Source organism: Myripristis murdjan, chromosome 1, assembly GCF_902150065.1.
Source record: "Myripristis murdjan chromosome 1, fMyrMur1.1, whole genome shotgun sequence".
Classification (NCBI taxonomy): Eukaryota; Metazoa; Chordata; class Actinopteri; order Holocentriformes; family Holocentridae; genus Myripristis; species Myripristis murdjan.
The window spans coordinates 28,037,384-28,063,142 of record NC_043980.1 but is presented as its reverse complement, the minus strand read 5'-3'; the positions used below and the strand labels follow the sequence as shown (position 1 = coordinate 28,063,142).

The 25,759-nt window shown below is 40.7% G+C and overlaps 1 protein-coding gene across 1 annotated transcript in view; it reads left to right on the top strand.

The window, feature by feature from the left end:
* The window catches only part of mtnr1aa (melatonin receptor 1A a), a 34,730-nt gene extending 20,918 nt beyond the window's left edge, over positions 1-13,812 (top strand). The window contains exon 2 of the mRNA XM_030064816.1: positions 12,206-13,812. Within this exon, the coding sequence (XP_029920676.1) occupies positions 12,206-13,074 (869 nt within the window). The 3' untranslated portion in view covers positions 13,075-13,812. The remainder of the gene's footprint in view (positions 1-12,205) is intronic.
* The last annotated feature ends 11,947 nt before the right edge of the window (positions 13,813-25,759 follow it).

Below are 25,759 nucleotides of genomic sequence, written 5' to 3'. Positions count from 1 at the left end.
ATAAAAGACCGAACAGTAACTATTAATCAAACATTAATTTGTTTATCGACCATTGCTTATTAAAATGTCTGTGTCTGTGCAAGAGACTGTGTGGATGGTAGTACAGCTTGGAATAAGGATCCCAAGAGAATCCCAATTTTTTTTTTTTTTTTTCCTATTGTTTTTCAGGGGTTGTGCCAGCAATGCAAAGTCTCTCTTATCTGAAAGGTCACAGGTTTCATCCTGACAATAGCCATTGTCCTGTCAAAATGTCCTTGAGCAAAACACACCTATGTGCTCGTTCACTGTAAGTCACTCTGGATATCAGTGTCAGCTGAATGATTAAAATCTTTTGAACCTGGCACATTAGTGGCACAGAGTTTGATGGGACTGTAAGTCAGCAGTAACAGCTTTATTCACAGATACACTGGGCTTCACATGGCAACGGAAAGCAGGGGATGCTATATCAGTGGCAATCATTCTTGCACGTAGCAGTGTGAAATGTCCCAGTTAATGTTGAACTGCTGTTGGATGAGGGAAGACAGCAGATACGTTATGTAGAGCTCTTTCCCTGCTGTATTTTATGGAGTTTTCATACTTAATCTCAGATGCTGTAGCTGAACCACAGAGCTGTGCTCACTGGGGAGCAGCTGGGTTACTGTAAATCTTAGCAGCACTAGCAGCTACAAGAGCCATGGCCACATGGTTCACCCAACCCACACTTCCCCCCGGGGATCTTGAGTACAGTATCCCCCACACAATGACCTGATGTTCATCAAGATCAGTCTGATGGAAAGTGGTGATCATCGTGTGCCATGGTTACACATCCGGAAAGCTAGTACATATCTTCTGTTGGTGCAACTATCATTACAGATGACATTTAGTAAGAATGCAATCGAAGCATTGTTACAGCAGCATTTTTCAGCATGTTTAACATTGTTTAACCTAGGTGTGGTAGAGCTGCAGAGCTTGTTGTTTTTTTGCCTGGTCTGACCAACAGGTTAATTTTTTTTTTACCCTGTTTTGCCACTGGTTCATGACACATGAAGGCTGTGTAATCAGATTGACAACATGACATTGGACAACCTGTCTAGGGGGCTGTGTCTGGAAGATGTGACTGGACCTGTCAGGCTGTGTCAGGCCACCAGCTGTGGGGGCCAGGCTGACATCCAGTGTGACACCACCCGTGGTGTTTTGTCATCTCTGCTCCCTGACCAGAGAAAGTAAGTGTGCCAGACAGGTATTTTCACAACACATGATCTTCAAAACTGCAACGTGGCCTGTAAGAAAGAGGTCCAGCAATTTGAGATTGAGACTGTGTAGTTACATCTTCTGTGCTTGACAAGGACAGGCCATTTACATGGTACGCCTCATTGACTCCAAGATGATGTTCAAATCTCGCTTATATTATGTACCAGCACAAAACCCCACAGAGCATAAGAGCAGTCCCAAACAGAATAGGATGTCATTGTTTCTTTAAATACAGTGAAGAAGTAACCACTTGAGATCCAATTGTTCCCCAATATGCAGCTATAAGCAATTTTTTTTTTTTTTTTTTTTTTTTTTTTTACTGGAGAGTGAAAAAGGCGTATTGTGTCTCAAATTTTGCTGGACATTGTGTGCTAATTGGAGAGTTAATTTATCTTTTTATCTCAGTGTCAGCTCTTAATAGGAAACTCATCTGAAAACGAAAACTACACCAAGAGCACATTGTGATAAACAGTCTTAAATGTCATGAGTCAGGTTTTAGCCTTGAAAAGCTTCCCACATAAATTTCATTGTGGGCCATAATCATTCTGGTCCCTCTTCTGAAATTTTACTCTTTTACTTGTGTCTGCAAAACTGGGTTAGCATTAACAGTGGTAATTTATTAAGACTTTATTATGGCATTTAAATAATCTTTGCTCAAGGCAGGTTGTTGTATGAAAACATCTATGGTTGCTGATGGGCATTTCTCCCTGTGTGTGGTAGTAAGTTCATTAGCTAAAACTGAAATTAAAGCGAACCAGAATCAGCTTGGAAATGAAAAATGCTGCTTTCCACTGTGTTGTTTCCGATTACTACTTGTTTCCCAGACAGCGGGCATTTAAGGTCAGCTTGTAAATCCATGCTTTTTTCCTCTGCCACACCAGGGAAAGAATAAGCAAGCCCATACCTAAATCCACCTCAAATGCACTTCCTTTTTTCTCTATTTTCTCAGCAGCTGGAAATAAATTCTCGGAACAGTAAAGGAGAACACCACTGACACATGCTGTCAGTTATCCAGAGGGCATTTTTTTTTTATTCTTAATACATTGTCAGTGTGCTTTTTCACTCATCCTTGCTTCAGTAAGAGAAGTGAGGAGATTAAACCTGTCGAGAGAGGCTCATCATCCACGCTTGTCACTCACTTCATTCACAAATATAATATAATGTAATGTCCCGTGTTCATAAAACTCACAATTCACCATGCAAACTTAACGGCATGATAATTTGAGGTGTGTGATAATTTCAGGTGTGTCCGACGGGAAAGCCAATGAGAATCAACATTTTAATAACCTTATACATATTTAACACACAGCATAATCACCCGTGCGTGGGAGCACAATGGAAATTGAACCATCAAAATCAGTAAGAGGTGAAATTTTAACCAGCAGAAATTGGTGTATTAAAAGAAGGTTTAGATGTGGGCAAATCGCCATTTTCCTCATGCACTCCCATTGCTGCAATTGCAATATTTGCCTTGGCCAAGTTAAAGTGATCTGTGGAGAAGCATTTAATAAATAGACCACACAATGATGATTTTAATGTATTAATTATTAGCAGCACCGATTGCAGTTTTCTCAGCCAATCCCAATTTTCTGTTTAAGACCTATAAATGAAAGGATACAAACATTTTTTGAACTTTTCTTTAATTGAAAATTCAGTTGCATGTTCATAATAAAACATTGAGCATTAAATAACATTTACATTTTCTCCAAAACTATGCCAGGCTACAGGACCTTCTTAGTCTCACTTAAATAAATCTCAAAATAAAAAAGTGCTCCAGGTTACTGGATGGAGCTTTTTCGGACAAATAAAATTGCAATTGCAATATACAGGGTTAGGGCTCGGCAATAATCGACAAAGTAATATTTTGAACAAGTACCTCAATATTTGTATTGTATATTATAGCGATGTTGTTATATTATAGGGATGACTGTCAGTGCTTTCATATGATTTATGCAGGAGATCATCAGCAGTCAGTCATCAGTAATGTGGTTATGATGACCAAACAGGTCAAGGCAAATAGTAAAAACAACTTAAAAAGTCTGGTAAGTTCAGAATTGCATCCTTTTATTGTAATAGAGCATTTAAAACCAGGAAAAAACGCTCATGTCATATCACAATATTATATCTGAAATCCTAGACAACCGTTTTACATCACAGTATCAATAATATTGCCCAGCCCTACACATGGTTTACACATGAACCTACTTATGTTCATATTGTATTTGTTATATTATTCTTATTTTGTTTCCTAAGAACACTGAACTTTATTTTGAAAGATACTGTAAGCATGTAACGGGACAGAAAATCGACAGTGAAAGAGTAAACAGTGCAGAAATGGTTACACAGAACCATTATCACTTTATCAAGGGATAAGGATTAACAGCTATAGGTTAGCTCCAGTCAGGAGTGGTAAAAAATGTAGACAGTTTACCTGTGCCTTGTTCAGCCACAGTGAAGAGCTTCCACATTGACATGTTGAGCATGTGTTTGTGTGCGCGTGTGTGTGACTGTGACGTGAACCATCATGTGGTGCATGCGTGTAAAATTTGAGCAGAACAGAATTGGATATATCTGAGACTGATCAGCTGGTCACTGATCACGGCTGATTAAGCTGAAAATCATCCAGTTCCAGTCACCAGCTAACTTGAAATTCACCTCCAGCACTGAAACTGAACTGGTATTGACAAGAATTGGTTGTTTATTTGATGAAACAGGACGTTGGGGAGCTTATGGGACATATAAATCAGCAGATGGAGGCAGTAGTATCATGACAGCGGAGGTGGTAAAACTCAGGCAGTGAAACCCTTTTCTGAATGAGTAGAATACCTACTGGTGCCTTTTACAAATATGGGCCAATATCTGCAAATCCTGTACCCGGTGACACAATCACTCAAATTCTTTATAGACCTGTCTCTAGCTCTCACTGCCTCTGTCTCTCTTACTTTCTCTTTTTGGATTGTTGTGGCTGTTAAACTAAGTCCCATTTGTGCATTTTGTCGCACTACTGGGTACACACTGCAACTTGCCACCTTAGTACTGCCGGACAGAGTGCCATGGTAATCAGATTTCTTTTGCTGCCATAGCAGTATCTGTGAGATATTGTGAGAAAATTCCACTGCCTTGCTAAATGCCCCGCCGACACACACACACACACACACACACACACACACACACACACACACACACACACACACACACACACACACACACACACACACACACACACACACACACACACACACACACACACACACACACACACACACACACACACACACACACACACACACACACACACACACTATATCCTATCCCTATCCTATTCTCAAGCACTTATCCTTATTCAAGTCCTTTGAAATTGTTAGCCCTGTCACTGATCCCTGAATCAGGCTGAAGCAGTAGCTGCCACTTTAGTGACAGAGACAAATTCACTTTGGAGAATTGTTATCCGAAACAAAAAAAAAAAAAACTCAGGTGCACAAAAAAGGTGACATTAACTTTAGAATTGCGATTCATGAGTGTGAGATATGCATTCAATTACAATAGAATTATTATCCAAATTGAACAGCACCATACATTCTTGACATGTTCAAATGTATTCATATTCTTGAGGTAGTTTTCATACATTAACATACATTAGTATGAATGTTCTGCATAATATTCTGCCATGGGTGAAGGGAGAAGGGCCCTTACAACCTTGTGATGCATTTTTACACTTTGACCTCCCCTTGAGAGGGTACACGCAGTTACCCTTCACTTTTGACCTTGCCAAGCTCATTAGTGCAGTTTTAACATAAGGCTTCAATTTGTTGAGGCAGAAATGTTCAGGCTCACTCCACCTGCTGCTAACCTTCATCGCATGTGCATCATATCTTGCATGGAGCCACAGAATCTTACATACACATAGCAGAAGCAATCATTTGCCCCGCTATGACAGTTTGGGCATCTAGGAAAGTGGACTGGGCTATATATTACTGTTGTGTGGCAGTTCTTTGCACCTCACTGAGCAATCAGTGACTCAAAACACATCTGCCCTGCCTGTTTCAGTATGTGCATATGCAGCACTTTAAGAAAGTACTCAATCCAACATTAACTCAATCCACTGGACTTTTTCTGCATTTTGTAGTGGTACAGGCTTATTTCATAACGGATTAAATCAGCATTTTTTTGTCCATAATCAACAAACAATAACCAATAATGTCAAAGTGGAATTTTTATTTACTTTTTCACTTAAAATTCAAAGCTGGAATGTTTTTAGTCAAATATTCATGAATAGTTTGTACCCTTGTGTGGCAAACATTTCAGCTTTTAATTTGCACGTCTTCCATAGCGCCAGTCAAAATGGATTTCGGTCACATCAAAATTCCTTTGTCCTTGACATTTCCCTACAGCTTGATTGCAGTTTAAGGGTCATTCCATTGACTGGATGTGATTTAGGGAAGAAAAACAATGTCTAAAATGGTATATCTGCACAAAAACAATCGACACAGCTGAGGACTGTGATAATATTTTGCACAATACTGTGTCACTGTATTGTTATGTATCATGATATGTGTCATTGATATGATATATAATATAAGTGTTTCTGTCACAAGTGAGCAGCCAGGGCAGCCCAGGGAGACAAAGCGGAGATTTTATAGCCTTTACTGAAGAACAGGTCAGCAGGAGTACAAACAATCATGAAGAAACAGGAACAAACAACAGGCCAGGAGCAGAGGCCTGTATCACGAAGCGGGATTAAGGCGTTAGCGAGATAACTTCAGGCTCAACTCCGGATTTTCGGTATCACAAAGCTGGTTCACCTCTGATCGGGATAGAAAAGCTAGCCTGCTCTGGGGCAGGCTAGCTTTCAGGACAGGATTGAATCCTACATAAAGCACCGCCCCCTGGCCAATCAGCTGTTTGCCAAAACGTGGCCTGCCCAATCATAGAGGATCCCCATTGAACAATGAGTCCAAAAAGGGAGGAGAGCATTACGTGAAAGGATTTTCCTTGACCGGTAATATCCGTTAGATTTTGCCAACGACTCTCTGTATGAGAGAAAGTGTAATAATAATAATGCAATACTAATGTGAAAAAGCACAACTCAGTCTGGCTAACAGCTGCCTGATATACAGAGCTGATATTCTGTAGGAGAGGAAAACAGAAATGAGAGATCATTAAAGGAAATTTGATAATTTAAAGTATTTTTAGAGGCGTTTCACAACATTTTAGGGACATTGAAAATGGCAAATTAATTAGCTCTAAATATTTTTTGGGGGGCAAATTATTCCTGGGTGAGAGAATGGGCCTGATTGACAGCTCGCTCATGCAAATGTGAAAAAGGATCATTTGTACCCTTCATTAAAGAGGGCGAGTCGGCCTTTATATTTGCCTTTTGTTCCTGCTAAGTTCTAATGCAGCTCCGTTTATGATTTTATTCAGGCTATCAACCTGATGTGCTGATGTGATTGAATTGTGGCATCAGCTTTATTTTATTATAGCATATTATTACAGGTTATAATAAAAAGGCAAACTTACCAAATGCAATGATGTTCTTGTGTTTAATTTTTACTTGCTCCCACATTCTTTTAAGCCCTGAGGGGTCACACCTGGAGGAATTAAACTATACCTGTCATACATGCAGCACATGTGTGCAGTGCAGTGAGTTCATGGGTTTCAGCGTCAGATGTGGAAACTTGAGCCACTGATGTGTAACTTGCATTTATGCAGTCGGCAATTCGTTGCCAAGCATTCCGCCTTCTCTTCGCGGCAGCCACGGTGTTCGATGTAGTGTGTAAATGTTGTTTTTCCTCCTCATACTTTTCCAGTATAATACGCTGCTCCTCTGCCGTGAAACACGCTGTGCGTTTTTCCTTGTTGCTCATGTTTGTGATTGGTCGGCTGCCTCAGAACCCGCCCCTTATACGTGCACGTTCACGGCTCTTGATGAGGAAAACCTGGATCAAATGAGTGAGTTGATGACCAGCGTCATGATACCGGTTATCCCTGATCACCATGATCTCGATTAGTGTAGCTGGATAGGTCTGAGTAATCCAGGGAAATTTGAGCTTGCTTCGTGATGCAGGCCTCTGGAGTCAAAGCCATAGACAACAATGAACTGGCAAGGAGAAACAGAGACCTGAACTTAAATATAAACTGAAATAATCAGGGAATAAACAACAGGTGTGGACAGAGGAAAAGGGAAGGAGCTGATAGGCACGGAGGGCAAATGAGCAGGTAAACAAGGGGCAGGGCTGATGAGACTAATGCAGGGCAGGTGTGCAGGGGAAACAAGCCAGGTAAGACAATGGCAAAACAGGAGGGACACAGAGCAAACAGAAAATTCAAGAATGACAAGACAACAACACAGAATCTGGAGACTGTGCCAGTATGCTGATAATTCTCATTCCTGCACTTAATTTTTATTGAAGGTTACACATCTGCACTAATATGCTGTATATTTTATTGGTCTTCCCACGTATTACACAGTAGGTTCTAGTTAAAGCTTTATTTATACATTTTCAGTCAGTTCTGTAGAGTATCACAGTGTATTGTGATAACTGTATCGTGATCCATGTATTGTGAGCCCTCAGCCAAAACCATTCTCCCTGTAAGGATCACAGATGACAGGGAATGTCAGAGGAACTGGCAGAGCCAGATTGTGATGAGGTATATATCTAATCTGTTGGGATTTCACAAGAGAACAGCCTCTTGTTATAGGTAGCTATTCAATAAAACTGTACAACTGGGCAAGAAGGACCTTGGTCAGTGAGGTGGCCAAGAACACAAGGACCAGTGTGACAGAGTTCTTGTGCTGAGATGAGAGATTTTGCTGAAAGGACAAGAGTTAGTGCAACACTGCATAAAGCTGGGATTTATTGCAGTGTGGTCAGAAGGAAGTACAGCCATTCCTGAACCAAAGGATGAATGGATGCAGCAAAAAAACGACTGCAGTCTTTTGGAGAACCTTCTTCAGAGTGCCAGTGATCTTAGGTTGGGTGACACTTTATGGTCTAAGAGAACAATGAGACCTAAGCATACAGCCAAAACAAAATTGGATTGCCTTCAGAACAAAAATGTCAAAGCCCAGACTTGAATCCCGCTGGGAAATCTGTGGAATAACTTGGAATAACTGTAACTGTTCAAAGGCACTCCTCATCCAACTTCACCAAATCTGCCTGCAGGAATGGAAAAAAAAAAATCCAAAATTCAGATGTGCCATGCTGATACAGATGCCCAATCATGGCTAGGGGTGGCTCTACAAAGTAATGAGGGGATAAAATGCTCATTTCAAAATTATATTAATGTATTTTACCTTCAAAATAGGTGTAGAAATTTAAAGTATTGTTTAACTTTTCATTATGGGGTATTTTATGGAGATTATTGACAAAGTCTCAGGATGCTTCATTTTCAATTCAGGCTGCAAGACAACAAAATATGGGGAAAAAAATCTTGGGAACTGCATACTGTCTAAAGGCTCTGAAGCCTTTTCTCCAGTTTGTGTTCAAATTTTTTTGTTGTTTACAGTGGGAGAGACACTCAGATGAGCTTCACTTGTATTTAAATCGGTAGACAGTGTGAGACTGGAGAAATGGAAAAGGGACACAGCACCAGGGCTGTATCTCTCCTTAAGCTAAATGAAACTCTGAGTGATGCGTCAATCACAGAACTAGTCACAGTGACAGAGACAGTGAGGGGGGGGGGGGGGGGGGGGGGGGCAGAGAGAGAGAGAGAGGCCTTGGGCTGTCCAAGAGCCAACAGAGCCAGCTGCCTGTAGGCCTGTCTCCACGACCTTGTCAAGGTCAAGCCTATTACTACTGAGAGAGACTTGAGTTTAAAATCCTGTAACGGAGTTGCTATGGTCAGGCATAGCCAAGGGAGTGAAATCTTCAAGAGTCCCCTAAAGTTGAGCATTTTCGCCCTGTCTCCATACCAAATCTGAACATGGGAAACATGTTTTAATTTTAGCAGTGTGCATGAGGCCTCAATAAACACACCCACCCCTCCTCTCTGAATGACACCAGCTCTCGCTCTCTCTCTCACACACACACACACACACACGCACACTCACATATTTAAAGCCCTCTTGGGTCTCGTGACAACGGCAGGTGCACCTAATTCCCTATAGAGGGCAACTGAATGACAGAGATAAAAGGAGAAAACTTAATTAATAGCAATGCATGACTTTTGGCAGCAGAATGTTTGGTATGTACCATGGGAGGTAATGAGGCACCAGGCAGACCTGTAGTGTGCCTCTAACATTCAGGCGAGACTGACAGGTCGGCCCGAGGCTCAGGGGATTGTACCTGATACTGACAGACTAAACCTGAGCACAGGAGCAAAATGACCAGAGCACCGTGTTGATTGCACTGATGTATGCTGTCCTTGGCTCACAGCTGATATAAATGCTGCTTAACAACTGTGACAGGGGGTCTGTCACTTAAAGAAAAGAGTCTTTCTTGAACTGAATCTGGACTTTTCACTTTGCCTTCATAATTTCCCAGTCAAGCATGATGCCCGCTGAAAACATACCGCTGATTTAGGTGACAGCTGTGAAATTGCTGCATGGCTAAATACTAGGTTGCTCCACCATCACTACGTTGGTTTACTCTTCAGAAGACGTGGCCTAATGCAAAATGTCTGATCTCTGCATAATTAAGGCAAACTTGAGACACTCAGCAGTGCTGGCATTGTTTGTGCCTGCACACACGCTAGAGAGAGACTATAATGAGATATCTGTTCCTTTGCCTCTCTGAAGTGCATGTCATATGTTTCACTTGAAAGAGGTTGAGGGTTTGTTTACAGTCACTGTCCATCGCCTCTCCGTGTGTGACAGTGTCTTCTCCAGCAAGCCGTCTCTAATTCCTCCGTCAGTTTGGGGCAAAGAATGCACTTGTGTGCCCTTCATTGCCACCTGACCCGTAAATCAAGCTTGCTTGTCACACGCAGTGTTGAGTCCTTAGTTGCAATTAGAAACATTCATTATTTAATGACAGGGAGGCCTATACTGTTCATTGTTTGCCAACATCACAGGGAGGAAACTGCATGCAAGGTGAAGTCCACATATGCTTACCCACCAGAGGAATATAAGCAAATGCATGCATACACACAAGGGATGTCTTAATATCAGAATTTTGTGGATAGGTTGTAAATTGATACCAATGGCACTGAAGTTTCCCTATTCAGTAATTCAATACCACAGCAAAAACAGAAATCCTATTCAACACAGACTTCTTTATTTAAGCTGAGTAAACATTAACAAGTAAACAGACACATGACTGCAGCTTTAGGTGTTTTATTTAAAGATACAAGTTAAAGATACAGTCTTATGCTACATTAGAATACCAATACTTGGTTACAGAGTGAGGGTTCAAGTTGTGTCTGTGCAATAACATTATCATTTTCAGAATTTTGTTATTGAGTTCGTACATACAGTATCAATTTTCACAACATCCTTAACACACAGACACACACATACACACACACACACACTCTCTCTCTCTCTCTCTCACACACAAACTTGAAGATGTTTTCCATCTCACCATCTAGCCTTGAGGCCCCTCACTGTATTGCTTACATACTCAAGCAGTAACAACAAATATCATGAACAATGTTTCCACCCACTTTTTTTTTTTTTTTTTTTTTTAACCAACTATCCTTTTTCATGTGCATTTTGCTGTATGGATTAAAAAATGCTTTATGTCAAATATTACCTCAAAAAGTTTTTGCACTCGCTTGAGGTAGATAAGCTTTTTTATTGAATAAAAAGAAATGTGATCATTTGTGATGAAATGCACTTGCTGTATAAGAACTGCACATGCCCTTAGGAGTTAATCACAAGACTTGTTGCTCTCTGACCTCTGACTACAGACATCCAGTTGTCATGGTGGATAGCGATAACGTCAACAGGTCCAGATGGACAGATGAAGAAAACAAAGACGTTCATTTTCCGCATATATGCAAAGACAGGAATGGCGATATTATACAGGAAAAAGCAGTGCAATGTGACAATCGATGAAGGTTTGGAAATGCAAATGCAACTAGCCACAGCCATGTAGCCAGCAAACAAACTAGCTGCTGTTAGCAACAACATCCTTCCCACATACAAGACGCTACGCCTCATTTGCTTAAACAGATGTTTTGGAAGCACACCTTAATTCGCTTGATTGTTTTGCAGCATGTGTTTATTTGTATGTAATATGGAAAGCCAGCTACTGACTTAACAGGCAGAGAGTACCAGTATCAGGGAAGTTACTCTCAAAATGTAATGAATTACTTACTACTCCTCATGACAAGTATTGCGATTATGTCACATTAGTACTTTCTGAACAAAGTAAGTTATTTTAATTACTCATTACATTACATAAATATTACTTTCATTATTGGTAATCTACTTTACAAGTCCACAATATAAGCCACTGAAAATTATGCAAAATGATGTTCATTAACTGTCTCTATCATTAAGTGACAAAACAATCTCTTAATAATGACTTCAAAAAATGGGGCTCAAGGAGCTAAATTATTTTGAGGGGTGAAATTAAAACTGTCAATAATCAACTATTTATGGTCACTTAAAGAGTAACTAAACCCCAATCCCAAATCTTGGGAACTGCCCAAATCTGTGTGGTGAAAAATAGGCTGCTTGGGCTACAGTGGCAGATGATGTCACCACCTGTTGTACACTCCAAAACTGTGCCAGAATTCCAGTGTACTTGTATAAATGGCAAATAAAGTCTCTAGTATTTGAATCTTGAAATAATTACAGGAAAATAATCATACTGTAACCTGCCTTAAGAGAACCTGCCTTTGTAATCCTGACAGCAGTGAAAATGGTTTTATCCTCCTGTCACTTAATGCAGATTCTCTCTTTGTTTCCAGTGTTTGTTGGACCAGTATGCTGTGGTTCTGTTGCTAAAGGCTAATTTGTCCCTCCTTGTTTCTCTCATGTGTGTATGTCTGTGTTTGTGCATGTGTGTGTTGTGTGTGCCTGCAGGAAACATCTTCGTGGTAAGCCTTGCAGTGGCAGACCTTGTGGTGGCCATCTACCCCTACCCTCTGGTCCTTACCTCCATCTTTCACAATGGTTGGAACCTGGGTTACGTCCACTGCCAGATCAGTGGGTTCCTCATGGGTGTTAGCGTCATTGGCTCCATCTTCAACATCACTGGTATCGCCATCAACCGCTACTGCTACATCTGCCACAGCCTCAAGTACGACAAGCTGTACAGTGACAAAAACTCTATATGCTATGTTCTGTTAATCTGGGCGCTGACAGTGGTGGCTATTGTGCCCAACCTGTTTGTGGGTTCACTGCAATATGACCCACGAGTGTATTCCTGCACCTTTGAGCAGTCGGCCAGCTCGGCGTACACCATCGCAGTGGTTTTCTTTCATTTCATTTTGCCCATCATGATTGTCACCTACTGCTACCTGCGCATCTGGATACTGGTCATACAGGTGAGGAGACGGGTCAAGCCAGACAATCGGCCCAAGCTGACACCGCACGACGTGAGGAACTTTGTCACGATGTTTGTGGTGTTTGTGCTCTTTGCTGTATGCTGGGCACCACTCAACTTCATTGGTCTGGCAGTGGCAATCAACCCAGAGGCAGCGGTGCCGCTCATCCCGGAGTGGCTATTTGTGGCCAGCTACTTCATGGCCTACTTCAACAGCTGCCTTAATGCCATTGTGTATGGTGTGCTGAACCAGAACTTCAGGCGCGAGTATAAGCGCATTGTGGTGTCGGTTTGCACGGCACGCATCTTTTTCCAGGACAGCTCCAACGACGCAGGTGAGAGGCTTAAGAGTAAGCCTTCACCGCTCATGACCAACAATAACCAGGTCAAAGTGGATTCAGTCTGAACTCAAATTCAGTGGAACTTTGTGGCTGAACATGAAAGGATATGCTGTTCCAGAGTAAAAAAAAGTCATGATCTGCTGACAGAGAGGTACCAAACATACAAAAACAGCTCATATCCTCTAAACCATCCACAGACTGTCTTTAGGTGCTATTTCACCTCTGTACAATCACAGTAAAAAAAAACAGGGGTGCTTATATCTGTCTTTTATGAAGCACTTTTGTTTGTTTCTGCAGTACCTATAGTACAGTAAATATGATGTCCTTTTTGTTTCCATGTTTACAGTGATGATATAAATAAATACATGTATCATGCATTATATAAGTATTTATTTTGTATGAAATATTATGTAGATATATAGCAAGATGTATCAGGTTTGTTTAACCCACAGTTATGGTCCAATGATGAAAAAAAAAAGAGGCCATTAGAAAATATCAACAAATCTTAGTAATATAATAAAACAGCTCTCATGGAGTTAACTGATATTAGTAACCTCATATTTGTGACACTGTAACACTCATTGAGTGCAAGCAATGTGGGTTGCTATTGTTTATTGATAATCTGCAAAATTATCCCTTTCATTGAGAATGATTTCTCTCTTTCTCTCTCTCTCTCCCGTTCTCTCTCTCTCTATCTCTCTCTCTCTTTGTTTGCAACCACGTGAGCTCATTGTACTGTATGCATGGATATATGAGGAACTGTTCATATGCAAAATAAAATCTGATATTGATGGAGGATCTGAGATAGTCTTGTGTTCACTTCATTTACAGACAATAGTAATTAATTTAGGTTAGCTTTTGTTGATCCAATATATATATTGTGTGTATATTGTGTGTGTATACACACACACACACACACACACACACACACACACACACACACACAGATTATCCAGTTTGCCAATTCAGTTCTATATCACTGCACACATTAATTGCTGTTCTTTGGCTGGGCGTCCAGAAGTATACATTTGCCAAGGCTTAGGATCAGCTATGGCAGCTCTGCTACAAATCTGCCTGGGTAATGTGATTTCACCCAAAGTGGAACACAATTGTCTCTAGCTGTAAAACCTGCACTAAACAACCAATGGATATGCTTGTGGAATTTCTCTTTGCTCCTCAAGCATTTTCTTTGTGTATCTGCCAGCCGGTGTGTGTTTGCCACGCTATAGCTATCAGATGTTGTATGCAAATAAATTTCAAGGTAAAAAAGAGGTTTGTAGGCATGAGTGTCCTTGTTAATCTGAAGGACTCAGCAGTCTATAGATGGTCTATATAGCTTTGGTATGTGTGTTGCATGGCGTGCGTGGGCAACCTAGTTAGTGGAACACAGACAAAGGCATCATAATGCATCACAAAGGGGAGAGGCTGAACTTTGCATTTGACATGTACTTGGCTTACATAACAGCCTCTGACCGTCATCTACTAAGCAAGAGCTGAACGAGTCAGCTTCCCCCATACTCCCTGCCCCCTTCTCTATCCGTTTAATCCAAAGAGCTGTGTGTGGTGGGGAAGGAATGAATGGGTTGGGGATGAGCAAATATAAAAATCCCGGGGATTTACACTGCCTTCAAACAGAATTATACAGTAATCTGGGCCCAAATACTTTTATAACCCACACTGGCATCAGGATGTACAACATAGAGCAGACAAGTCAGGTGTTACAAGGCATGTAGTGCTGATTTAGGCCCATGTTCCAGTACTGATTCAATACCAAGAAAAGAAAATGGAATGTGTCCTTCACTTTGACAAGGCTATAGATCAAGGCTTCACCGGAGCTTATCCTCTGAGAAGCAAAACACAGCAAGTAACACGCAATGTTCAACAAAGTTCTGCAATTTTCGTGAACTTTTTCAACAAAACTCTTGATTACTTGAAAAACTTTGAAAGCAGAAGAACCTGGACCTACACTGTTTACCGTTTGTTAAAATATACACTCTCATACAGCTAATCACTAATCTCTATACCAAGTAAACTCCCCTGGAGTGGTATACCTTTGTGCTATATAAAAACAATTGAAATGATCATCTAAAATTTTACATGCATTAGCCAAGCAGGTGTGTGTCTTGAACTGAATGTAATACGATGGCACAGAGACACTTTTTACTTTTCATTTTGTCAACCTGGTGCCATACATTGATACTCTCTGCTCCCACAGCAGGCATCAAAACATTTTCTGTATCGTTCTGATAAATAAGATGTTACAATTCTTTGCTTTTTGTCATTGTTGAATTTGCTGAGATTCTGTTACTGTCATAGGAATAATTTAGCACTTGGATTGTTCTGGCTGACCCTGAACTGGTCCATCTAACTTCACTTTACCACATATAATGGTAGAATGTAAGATAATGCAGCTCTTTCTTCATGTTTTGGTTTCCATGTCTTTCAAAGAGGGGTAATCTACAGGTTTCATACACGTTTGTGAGGAGACGCCTGGGTCTCTGAAAGCACCCCACAGCTGTAGATGGCCGGTAGGTTAAAAAAGACAACTCAGAGAGTCATGATGAACTCACCAGGGGTGTCGTTACAGTTTAAAATGAGATGACAAAGGTATGTGTATCTATAGTAGTTTCTAGTCTACAGGCCACTCAAAGCGTATTACAATGTTTGCATCACATTCATACATTCACACACACACACACACACAATGATGGCAGCCATGCAAGGTGCCAAGCTGCCCATCAGGAGTAGTTCAGGGTTCAGTGTCTTGCTAAAGGACCCTTCGACCTGTTCTCTGGAGGAGCCAGGGATTGAACCAGGAACCTCCTGATTACCAGATGACCACTCGCTCTCTTGAGCCACGCCGCAGAGAAACACTGAGCAGCAGCCTTTTGTTTGTATGAATCATGCTGTGTCAAGCTCATTTGTATACCAAAATAGAATATAAACCACACATAGGTATCTGCAGTGTCCAGTAGGAACAGTTTGACTAAATATCAGCATGCATCCAGTTAATTATCACCCTGCAGTTTGTGAGTTGATTCTGAAAAAGCTGCACTAGAACCAGTGGCATCATGCCAATTCAAACTTGACTTTTTTCCACAAAAGATAGAATTGTACTGGACAATTCAATTACATTTGCAGCACAGACAAGTCATTGTATTCTTGTATTCTATAAAAAAAAAAAAAAAAAAAAAAAAAAAAACACTGCTTCAATGCAGAATTCAGTTGAGTACAGCCTGATCCACGTCTAAACTGGTTAATTCCAGTTGAACTGCATCTCCTTTGAAACAGATAGAGCAGTGGCTTGTGGTACTTTTCTTTGCCCTGAAAGTTGCCTGTAAGGCAATGCTTCTAACCTTCAAGTAATCACCTTAAACACACCCTGGGAGTCAGCTTTACAGTCAACACTGGGGACAAAAAAAGGAAAAAAAAGGGGAAAAAAACAGCAGTGAGACATTTCAGACAGCAGAGCTGTGATTTGATTACTGTTTATGTCTCAGCATTGCTGATATAACCACAAACTCAAACTAAAAATATCATAAGTAACACAAACACAACTCTACCTTAAATATAGAATATACGCCTACCAACTGTTCATGTATAATTTAATTAACTGGCAATGTTGACGCTGAATGATTTGAAGTTAATTTACTTTTGGATCAATGTTGATGCAGTGTTAAAATGAACAGTCAGTTCTATTATTATGAGTTAGCACAAAATGTGTTTGTTAGCCAGATATATATTTTATATGTGTATGTGTGGCTGACTTCAGACCTAAATAAATAAATAAAACAAAAATCAATTAATTGGGAACAGCTTGTACAAATTGGGGGCAAAAGCTACGTACCCAATTTGGAAAAAAAAGCTGATTTTTGGGTCAGTGGTTAAGGTTAGGGTCAGAGCTAAGTTAAGGTAAGGGTTAGGGTTAGACTTTAAATATACAATATTTACTCCAGAAGTATTGAACTGCCGTGAAGGGTACAGTGTATGTAAGTTTTCATTCCAAACAAACACTGCACAAGGTCATTTCACCAATTAGCCCAGATACAACCAGAGGCGGTTGACACTAATCTGTGAATTCACCTGCTGTAGTCTTTAATTGGAAGGAAAACCTGCATGATCTCAACCCTCCATGACACATGATTGAACACTGCTGCTCTAAAATCAAGTTGCTCCATTCCAGTCCTTGAGGTCCGGTGTCCTGCAGGTTTTTGATCCTCCCTAATAGTTAATGAGCCACACCTGGTGTCAGGTCGATAGCTCATTAACCACCAGAGAGGAGCGAGAACCTGCAGGACACGAGACTGGAGACAAGAGGGGACTGAAACAGTTGACTTTCATCATTCTTTCTGGGAAGAAACTAGCAGACCTCAGCACCTAAACTGAACTGGATTGGATGAATTTTTTTTCTCTGCAAATAAAAGTAGATGAGACTTATTTGTTTGAATAACACATTTGAATTGTATATAATCTTGGCATGTTGACATGACAATACAATTTTGACATGTTTAACTCAGAATGTTACACTGTACATCCATAAAAAATAATGCATGACAGAAACTAACCGTGGCATTGAATGAACAGCTACTAACTGTGGCATGGTAATACTGGAGGGCATTGCCTTTCCATTCATCGTCCTCTATTTGTCCAGTTCTCAAGTACCAGAATTGAGTACCTAAGCTCAGCACAGCCAGAAGCCTCTGGGTTTTCTATTTGACCTGGTATTTGATCAAATTCACTTGGTATTCCAGGTCTCACTGAGCCCCTGATTACACCAGGTGAATGTAACTAACACCGTTTGTTAGTTACATTCCTGTCCAGAGCCAGAGAAATTGGGATTCTAGATGCAGCACAAACTGCTCGACTTGCAATTTAATTGCTTTTTCCAACATAGCCAAAGATTTCTTGCAAGCTTTGCTATCAATACTTGATCAATGTCCAAATTTCTTACTATAAGCAGATGAACATAACCTACTTGGGAAGCCGAGTTGTGACATGTGGGAAACTCATACCAGATAAATCCGACATTGCATGGATACAGAGTAACTGCCAGGTAGTGCAGAAAACCAACAGGTCTCTGGCTGCTGAGGATCAGGATTGAGGACCAACCATCCATTTTCTATACTCCCTTATCCTAAGATGGAGCCTATTCCAGCATACACAGGGCGTAAGGCAGAGAAACACCCTATACAGGGGGGGGTTGAGGACCACTGATCAAGATGTTATTTTACTGACATTGTGTACAACATCAGCAGTGTCCAAAGACTCGGTAATGGCAGGCCAAAAATATGAATGTCAAAATTCCAAGGCCAAGCCTCCCTGGGACAAAAATCCTTTTGAATACCAGATTGGTCAGCAGTACTGAGGATACTCTCTCCACCCTACACACATCTGCACACTGTATCCGAATACGTCTGCCTGAGTTTCAGATGGCATTGAAACAACAATAGGATAAGAATTAATCTGAAGGGAAAAGTTCAGTCTGAATGTGAATCACTTGTAAAAAGTAAAAGAATTTGTCTTCCTTTTAAAAACTACCAGAAACCATTTTCACCATTTTTTTTTATTCAGCCACTCCACCAAGAGCAGTAGCCTCCTTCCTCCTTTCACTACATTTTTTAAGCATTATTTGTCTTGCTTTTTCCGGCCTCCACCTTCCATCTTGATGAAAGTAGTTTTCACATACCTCTTTCCACATTTCCAAGTAGAGCATGTCATTTCTGGGTTCTGCCTGACTACACAAGATATTGACCCCCTCAGAGTAGAGGGGGAAAGAGGTGATCTAGACAGAGAGACAGACTGATAGAAAGAACGAGATAGAGGGAATAACACTGTAGGATGAGAATGCTCCATTTTTATATCATTAAAAAAAAAATCAAAGCCACATTGGGGTCAGTATGATGAATGATATACTTAAATGCAAGATGAATCAAATAACTAAGATAAAACTGATCAACATCTATTCATTTTTTTCACCACTACAAGACAAAAACACTAACCATACTTTCTTGTTTGCACCCAAATGGGGTTGTGTGTGTTTAGTCATCTCTTTCTTCACAGCATCTCTTCTCAGCTACACAGAAGCACAAAGGATGACAATGTTAACCAGCATGCTCCAAAGCATGCTACATGGTGCCTCCCTGATATTTTAACCAGCACTTGCAGGGAATAGTATCATCAGTATTCAGAGCAGAAAAAGAATTTATAGAACCTTTCATGCTGTGCACACTCAATGCTTTGGTCCTTTTGAGATAAATGTAATATGGACACACAATTTGCAAGACCATTGGTACAAAGCACACAATTTACCACAGAGAGTGATATTGAGATTTGTGCCAAGAAAAGTTTTGAAAAAGATTTGATTTTGTTTACTGGGCTGCAACATTTGCTGACTGGCACTGGCTGGATTTTTTTTTTTTTTTTTTCTCATTTAAAACTATAGCATTCATTACTTGCTTGCTGCTATTAAGGCCTTTTTACATATGAAAGTAACAACAATGCTCATGAGTTGGAGTTCATTCAGCCATGCCACTCCATTAACCTATTAATGGTCAAAATAAATAACGGAAGATATAGGATAATTTTAACATGGAGTGCATGCTGCATTGGGAGAGACATAAAAGTTTATTGTGTGTGTGTGTGTGTGTGTGTGTGTGTGTGCATGTGTGTAATGGGTAAGTTAATGAGTGATGTCATAGAAGGCTGCATCCTTGAGGTGACGAAGTTGGGGAGGACATGAGAAGGGGAAACAGCTATGCATAAGTTGCAATGCATGACACATAGCCACAAACAAGCTGGCACACATGCACACGCACACACACAGACGCACACACACACACACACACACACACACACACACACACATACACACGCACACACACATGCACACACACACACACACACACGCATGCACACACACACACACACACATGCAAACACACACATGCACACACACACACACACACGCACGCACACACACGCACGCACGCACGCAGGCACGCACACACACACACACACACACACACACACACACACACACACTCACACACACACACACACACACAACTGAATGATATCTCTGGAGGATGTTTCAGGTACCATGGGTCTTGCATGCAACAGAGAAATATATCCTGGTCATGGATCATTGCAGCTGTTCCTCCACACACTCCTCCTCACACTGAACACATACAGATAATGTTGCTTTTTTAATGCAAAATACATTTTGAATGCAAAATAAAATACAAGCAAGAAGGCACTCAGCAGAGTGCAGACTTCCACCAAGGTCACAACTGGAAGGGTCTTGTTTGCATTAAGCCACACATCATTCTGTAATGCTGTTTCCATAGTACTTGCCCCTGTCAGCCAATCAGCATGAAAAGGTTGTCAGTGCTGTTTGACCCCTTACTAACGGCCCCAACAAATGACATGATTTTAGGTGGATGTGTTTGGAAATGATGCCCTGTTTGTGCTAAGCCACATAATATCAGGGGGATGCTGTTGTCATGGGACACGTCCCTTGTGGCCAGTCAATTTGGAAAGGTGGTCAGCCCTGCCTTAACCCATGAGAAGCCTTCCCACTGTGTTTTATGATGTGTGGATGCTTTTGAAAACCTGTCTGCATTTTAAAATTGCTGTTTGTGGTAAGCGCTGCCCGTTCCCATGGCCTCTTCAGGCTGACTGGCTTAAAAGTTTATCACTTGTTCGCTGACCCTTGACTACCTTCCCTCCCAGGTTTTGTGACATTATATGGATGTGTTTGGTATCTAAGGCCCCATTTGTGCCACCACACACCCATTGCCATGACGCTTTAAGGCTGATTGGCTGCTTTTTCACTGGCCCATGAGCAACGTCCCCACCAAGTTTCATGCAAACCTGTCCAGTACTTTTTGAGTTATCCTGCTGATGGATGGACTGACTGGAGCAATCCCAATTGAAGAACATTACTTTTGTTTTGGCCTCTCTATATTGGCTTTCTGTTGAGTTTATAGTTGTGTTTACAGTATTAGTAATTACTTTTAAAAGCACTTCATGGTTAAGCCCCAGTCAAGACACTGATTTTTTTTCCCTTTTACCTCCTTTTGAGCAGGGTACTGGTCTGTGGTGAGAGAGTGAGAAATGGAGGTACATAAACCTCTTATATTAAGGTCTTCAGGATTTCCTTTTTTAGATACATAATATATACTAGTACACTATTTGTATTCTGGCATTTTGCCTCTATTAGATAGGTCACAGAAAAGAGAGACAGGAAAAGTTTGGGAGAGAGAGGCAGGGCAAAGACATTTAACAGAGGTCCTGTGCCAGATTCAGACCCATAAGTTAACATAATAATCTTGTCTCATCCAAATGAAAGAATGTACTCAGTGGTCTAATTGACCTTTGGAGACGTTGGACACTGGCAGCCTCCTTTCTTATTGTTCCACTTCCTGATAGGTCATTTCTCTCAATCATTTTCTCCTCTGAAAATATGCAACACTGACACTAATGATAGAAAACCTCCCAGTTTAAATATCAGGCTTTTGGACCCCAGTACAGTAATTTGGTTTTTACATCTTTATGCTGAACAAGCTGTTTGGAATAATTTTATGGTCATTTTTTGTCTAAGATTATTTTCTTGGGGAACTTCTGCTTTACCTGACAGCCACAGTAGAGAGAGACAGGAAAGGCAGAGGAGAGGGAGGGGACGAAATGCAGCAAAGGGCCTGAGGTTGCACCCCAACCCAGGACGCCGCAATCAGGACCAAGCCCTGGCACACGATCGGGGCAGCCCAGCCCTTTTGTAAACATTTAAGAACTGGGACCTGGCCACTTCTTTTATTGAGTAACAAAAGCTGTATCAGCTTATTCGCTATATATTATATTGACATGCACATTTCCATTGACATGAAGATGAGTAACAATCAATAACCAATAACAATAACAACCAGTTTTTTTGGGTGAACTATTGGTGTAATTCTCTTTTTAAATGTAGGGGAGAGTGGGGTAATTTGTGCCAAGGGGCAAGTAGTGCCACCCCTGTTATCTAGAAAACTATAGAAGAAGTTGGTTATGTGACCACATATTTTTGAAGAGGCATCCATTTCACTCATCCTGCAAAGAAGGGAGACACATTTCCATAATCAAGGTTTTTTGATTGCTGTGTTTGAACAATTATAGAAAACTTTGAAAACAGTTCACACAGGTTTTAGTACTTTAGTAAGCTACACCATGAGTCTATACAGTTAGCATGATGTTAGCTCAAAACAGCTGGGGGATGCATTTTTTTCAAAATGGTGGGCTTGGGGTAATTTGTGCCAAAGGGCCTTGGGGTAAGTTGTGCCAGTAGCACAACCTGTGATTATATACTATATATTACTTTATTGTATTTTATTGTTATTGTACATTGTCTTCTTACCTTTGATCACTAAAACTATTCAGATTCAGATGAAGATGATTTGCAGGTGCTCATTTTGGAAGTTTTATTTTGTTCTGGGTATGTGTTCATGTGGCGCTGGGCCTCGTTATAGAAAAATGGCCTGTGATCTTGTTAAAATAATAAATAAAGGTTAAATAAATAATTTTGTATTGAATTTGTTTTGCTTTTATATAGCATTATCATTTGTGAGATTAAAATGATCTGTTTTACTTCAATTATCAATGGCACAATTTACCCCAGTGTATTCTCTCTAATGGCACAATTTACCCCGCACCAGGGGCAAGTTGTGCCACAAAACCACTTTTTTTTCGAAAGCTATATTTCTCAAACAGTTTATATAAGATCCAAAGTGATTGTTCCCAGGGATGCACAACATCCTAAACTATATGTGCATATTTTAGTTGGAGGCATTACTGTAATCCCCTCGCTTTAAAGGCACTTTAAGTAAAAACTGGCACTACTTACCCCACTCTCCCCTATAGTGCCTAGAATTAGCATTAGCAATTCCTTGGTGTGTGTCATCAGTGTGGGTGTTGCACTCTTTGGCATCATGAGTGTAGGTGTTGCACATTTAAGGAGCAGAAAATGGTGGTGAGAAGTGACCTACCAGCAAGTGAGGCAGCATGAGAGACATTGCCAGGGCCTACATTCAGAGGAGATATGCTTATGTAGAATACCAGGGAACTGAAGATTTCAAATATAAGTTTAATACAATATACACTACAGTATATGTGACATAATATGTAGTATATACAAATATTCAAATATAAATGCAGTTGGTCTAGATTTTAAACCAGAAAATGTAGCAGGGCCAGACATTTGCAGCCCACTGAAAACCTTTTTTTTTTTTTTTTTTTTTTAAGCTTTCAGTAAAGGCACATGTTGTTCCACTTTTGAAATAAAATAATAATAATAATAATAATAATAATAATAATAATAATAATAAAAGGAATCTGACACACACACATCACAAAGTGCGGAAAGAGAATAAAAAAGACCTATCAATGTGCAGAATCATAACAAGTGGCAATAACAGTAACCAACCAACACTTTCTCTCTTCCAGTATCTCCATCCCTCCCTGTCTCCTCTCGCTCTCAAACACAAACACACACACATACACACACACACACACAGTTAGTTCATTGTCAGTTTTATGTTCAGGGTTGACCGAGACACATGTTCAGTCGACCACTTGGCTATATATGTGTGTCAATAACTAGTTGTTTTGAAAAGTAATGAGAAAACATTAATTTGTGAAAGATATCCGAGTAGTTTCTCATGCTGGTTTTGCCTTCTGACTGCTTGCGGATTTTGGACCACAGTACTGTAATTATTTAGGCTACACAATATGTTGCTGTTAATAAGTACTTTTTTTCTACTGCAATATTACTATTAAAATATCAAAATTGCTATTAAAATAGTTGCTTCTGGGCCCGATGTGGCCTGGTGGCTGCCAGTCGAAATAGGCTGGATACACAGTATCTCTACAGCACAGTACATAGTATTTGTAGGCAAAGACCAATGAATGTAATCACACTGGTGGCAAAAAAGGTCAATTTCCCTAAAAACAATGTATAGATTCATACAAAAATAATCGCTCTCAATCATCATGTATGAGCCACTAGATGTGTGTGTTGGTGTGTGTATCTATAGAGACATTGTCCTCTGCGTCAGCCTTTGGGCAGCGGGTGTGTAGCTCCCAGCCAAAAACCAGCCAGATTGATAGCACGACATCCAATAGGAAGATATGAATATCAGGAATTGTGGAAGAAAGGAAATATAGGGAGGCGAAACACCAAACAGATAAAACTCATTCCACAATGAGAGTGAATCTGGGGTTGACTTTCACCTGCTGGTGAGAGCTGAAGGAGAGTTAACAGTTCTACTTGACAACTGTGTGATTTTACAAAGTGTGGCAGCCAAAAATCTCGGTGTTACTTTTGATCCATGCTTATCCTTTGACAGGCACATTAAGGCACATTAATGTGCCTGCGGGATGAATAAAGTATCTATCTATCTATCTATCTTAAGGATATCACCAAGACTGCCTATTTTCACTTACGTAATATAGCACAAATTCGGTCTTCCCTGTCCATGGCTGACGCAGAGACCTTAATTCATGCATTTGTTTCAGCCAGACTTTATTACTGCAATGTGCTGTTTTCAGGTCTCCCACAGGCCAGCACCAAAAGTCTCCAGATGGTTCAAAATGCTGCAGCTAGGGTCTTAACTAGAAACTAGAAAATTTGATCATATTACTCCAATTCTTGCCTCCCTTCATTGGCTTCCTGTGCATATTAGATCTGACTTTAAGGTGCTTCTGTTAACCTACAAAATCTTAAATGGGTTTGCCCCATCTTATCTTTCAGATCTCCTTAAACCCTACATTCCATCGCAGGCTCTCCGCTCTCAAAATGCGGGGCTGCTTTGCTTACCTAGGATTAAGAAGTCAGCAGGTGGCCGGGCCTTTTCCTATCGTGCCCCACTGCTGTGGAATAACCTCCCTGCTGCTGTTAGGCAATCTGAATCTGTTGATTCTTTTAAATCTAGACTAAAAACTCATCTCTTTAGCCTAACTTATGGTTGAACAGTTAGTGGTATGGTGGGCTGGTTCTCGGTTCTCAGTGAAGTAACCCAAGCACTCACCTGCCGACAAGATTATTCCTCTCACGGAGCTAGTTTTCTATCTGTCTTCTGCAGACAATTAATGTTGCACCTTTGTCTCTGTGTGAGTGTGTGTGAATGGTTGATGTGTGTTTGCCCGAGTGCATGCTTTGTCTATCATTCACTCAGGTCTTCATGAAGTTGGTGGTTGTGTGGCTCGGGTCCCCGACTGCTCCGGTGCATCTGGTTGCCCTTGGTGTCCTTGTCCCTCATCGGCCAACTGTTGTTACACTTATACTTATATATCTTTTATTGTTTGTGTTCTGTGTTTACAACTTCTATTGCACGTCTGTTCGTCCTGGGGAGGGATCCCTCCTCTGTTGCTCCCCTGAGGTTTCTTCCTATTTTCTCCCTGTTAAAGGGTTTTTTTTAGGGAGTTGTTCCTCATCTGATGTGAGGGTCTAAGGACAGAGGATGTTGTACTTTCTGTAAAGCCCTTTGAGACGAATTTGTAATTTGTGATCCTGGGCTATATAAATAAATAAAATTGAAAATTGAAAATTGATGAGGATGAAGAGTGATGCAGTGTTAACCTGTTTTCTGCTGGACAGGCAGGTGCCGGAGGAAAATTTTTTTTCCTAGGATGGCGACAGCATTCATTCTGTGGCCATCCTTGGAAACCAAAAACTCGCTGCCGGCAGTTAGTTTAGCCAGGAAGGTGGGGCCAAATTTG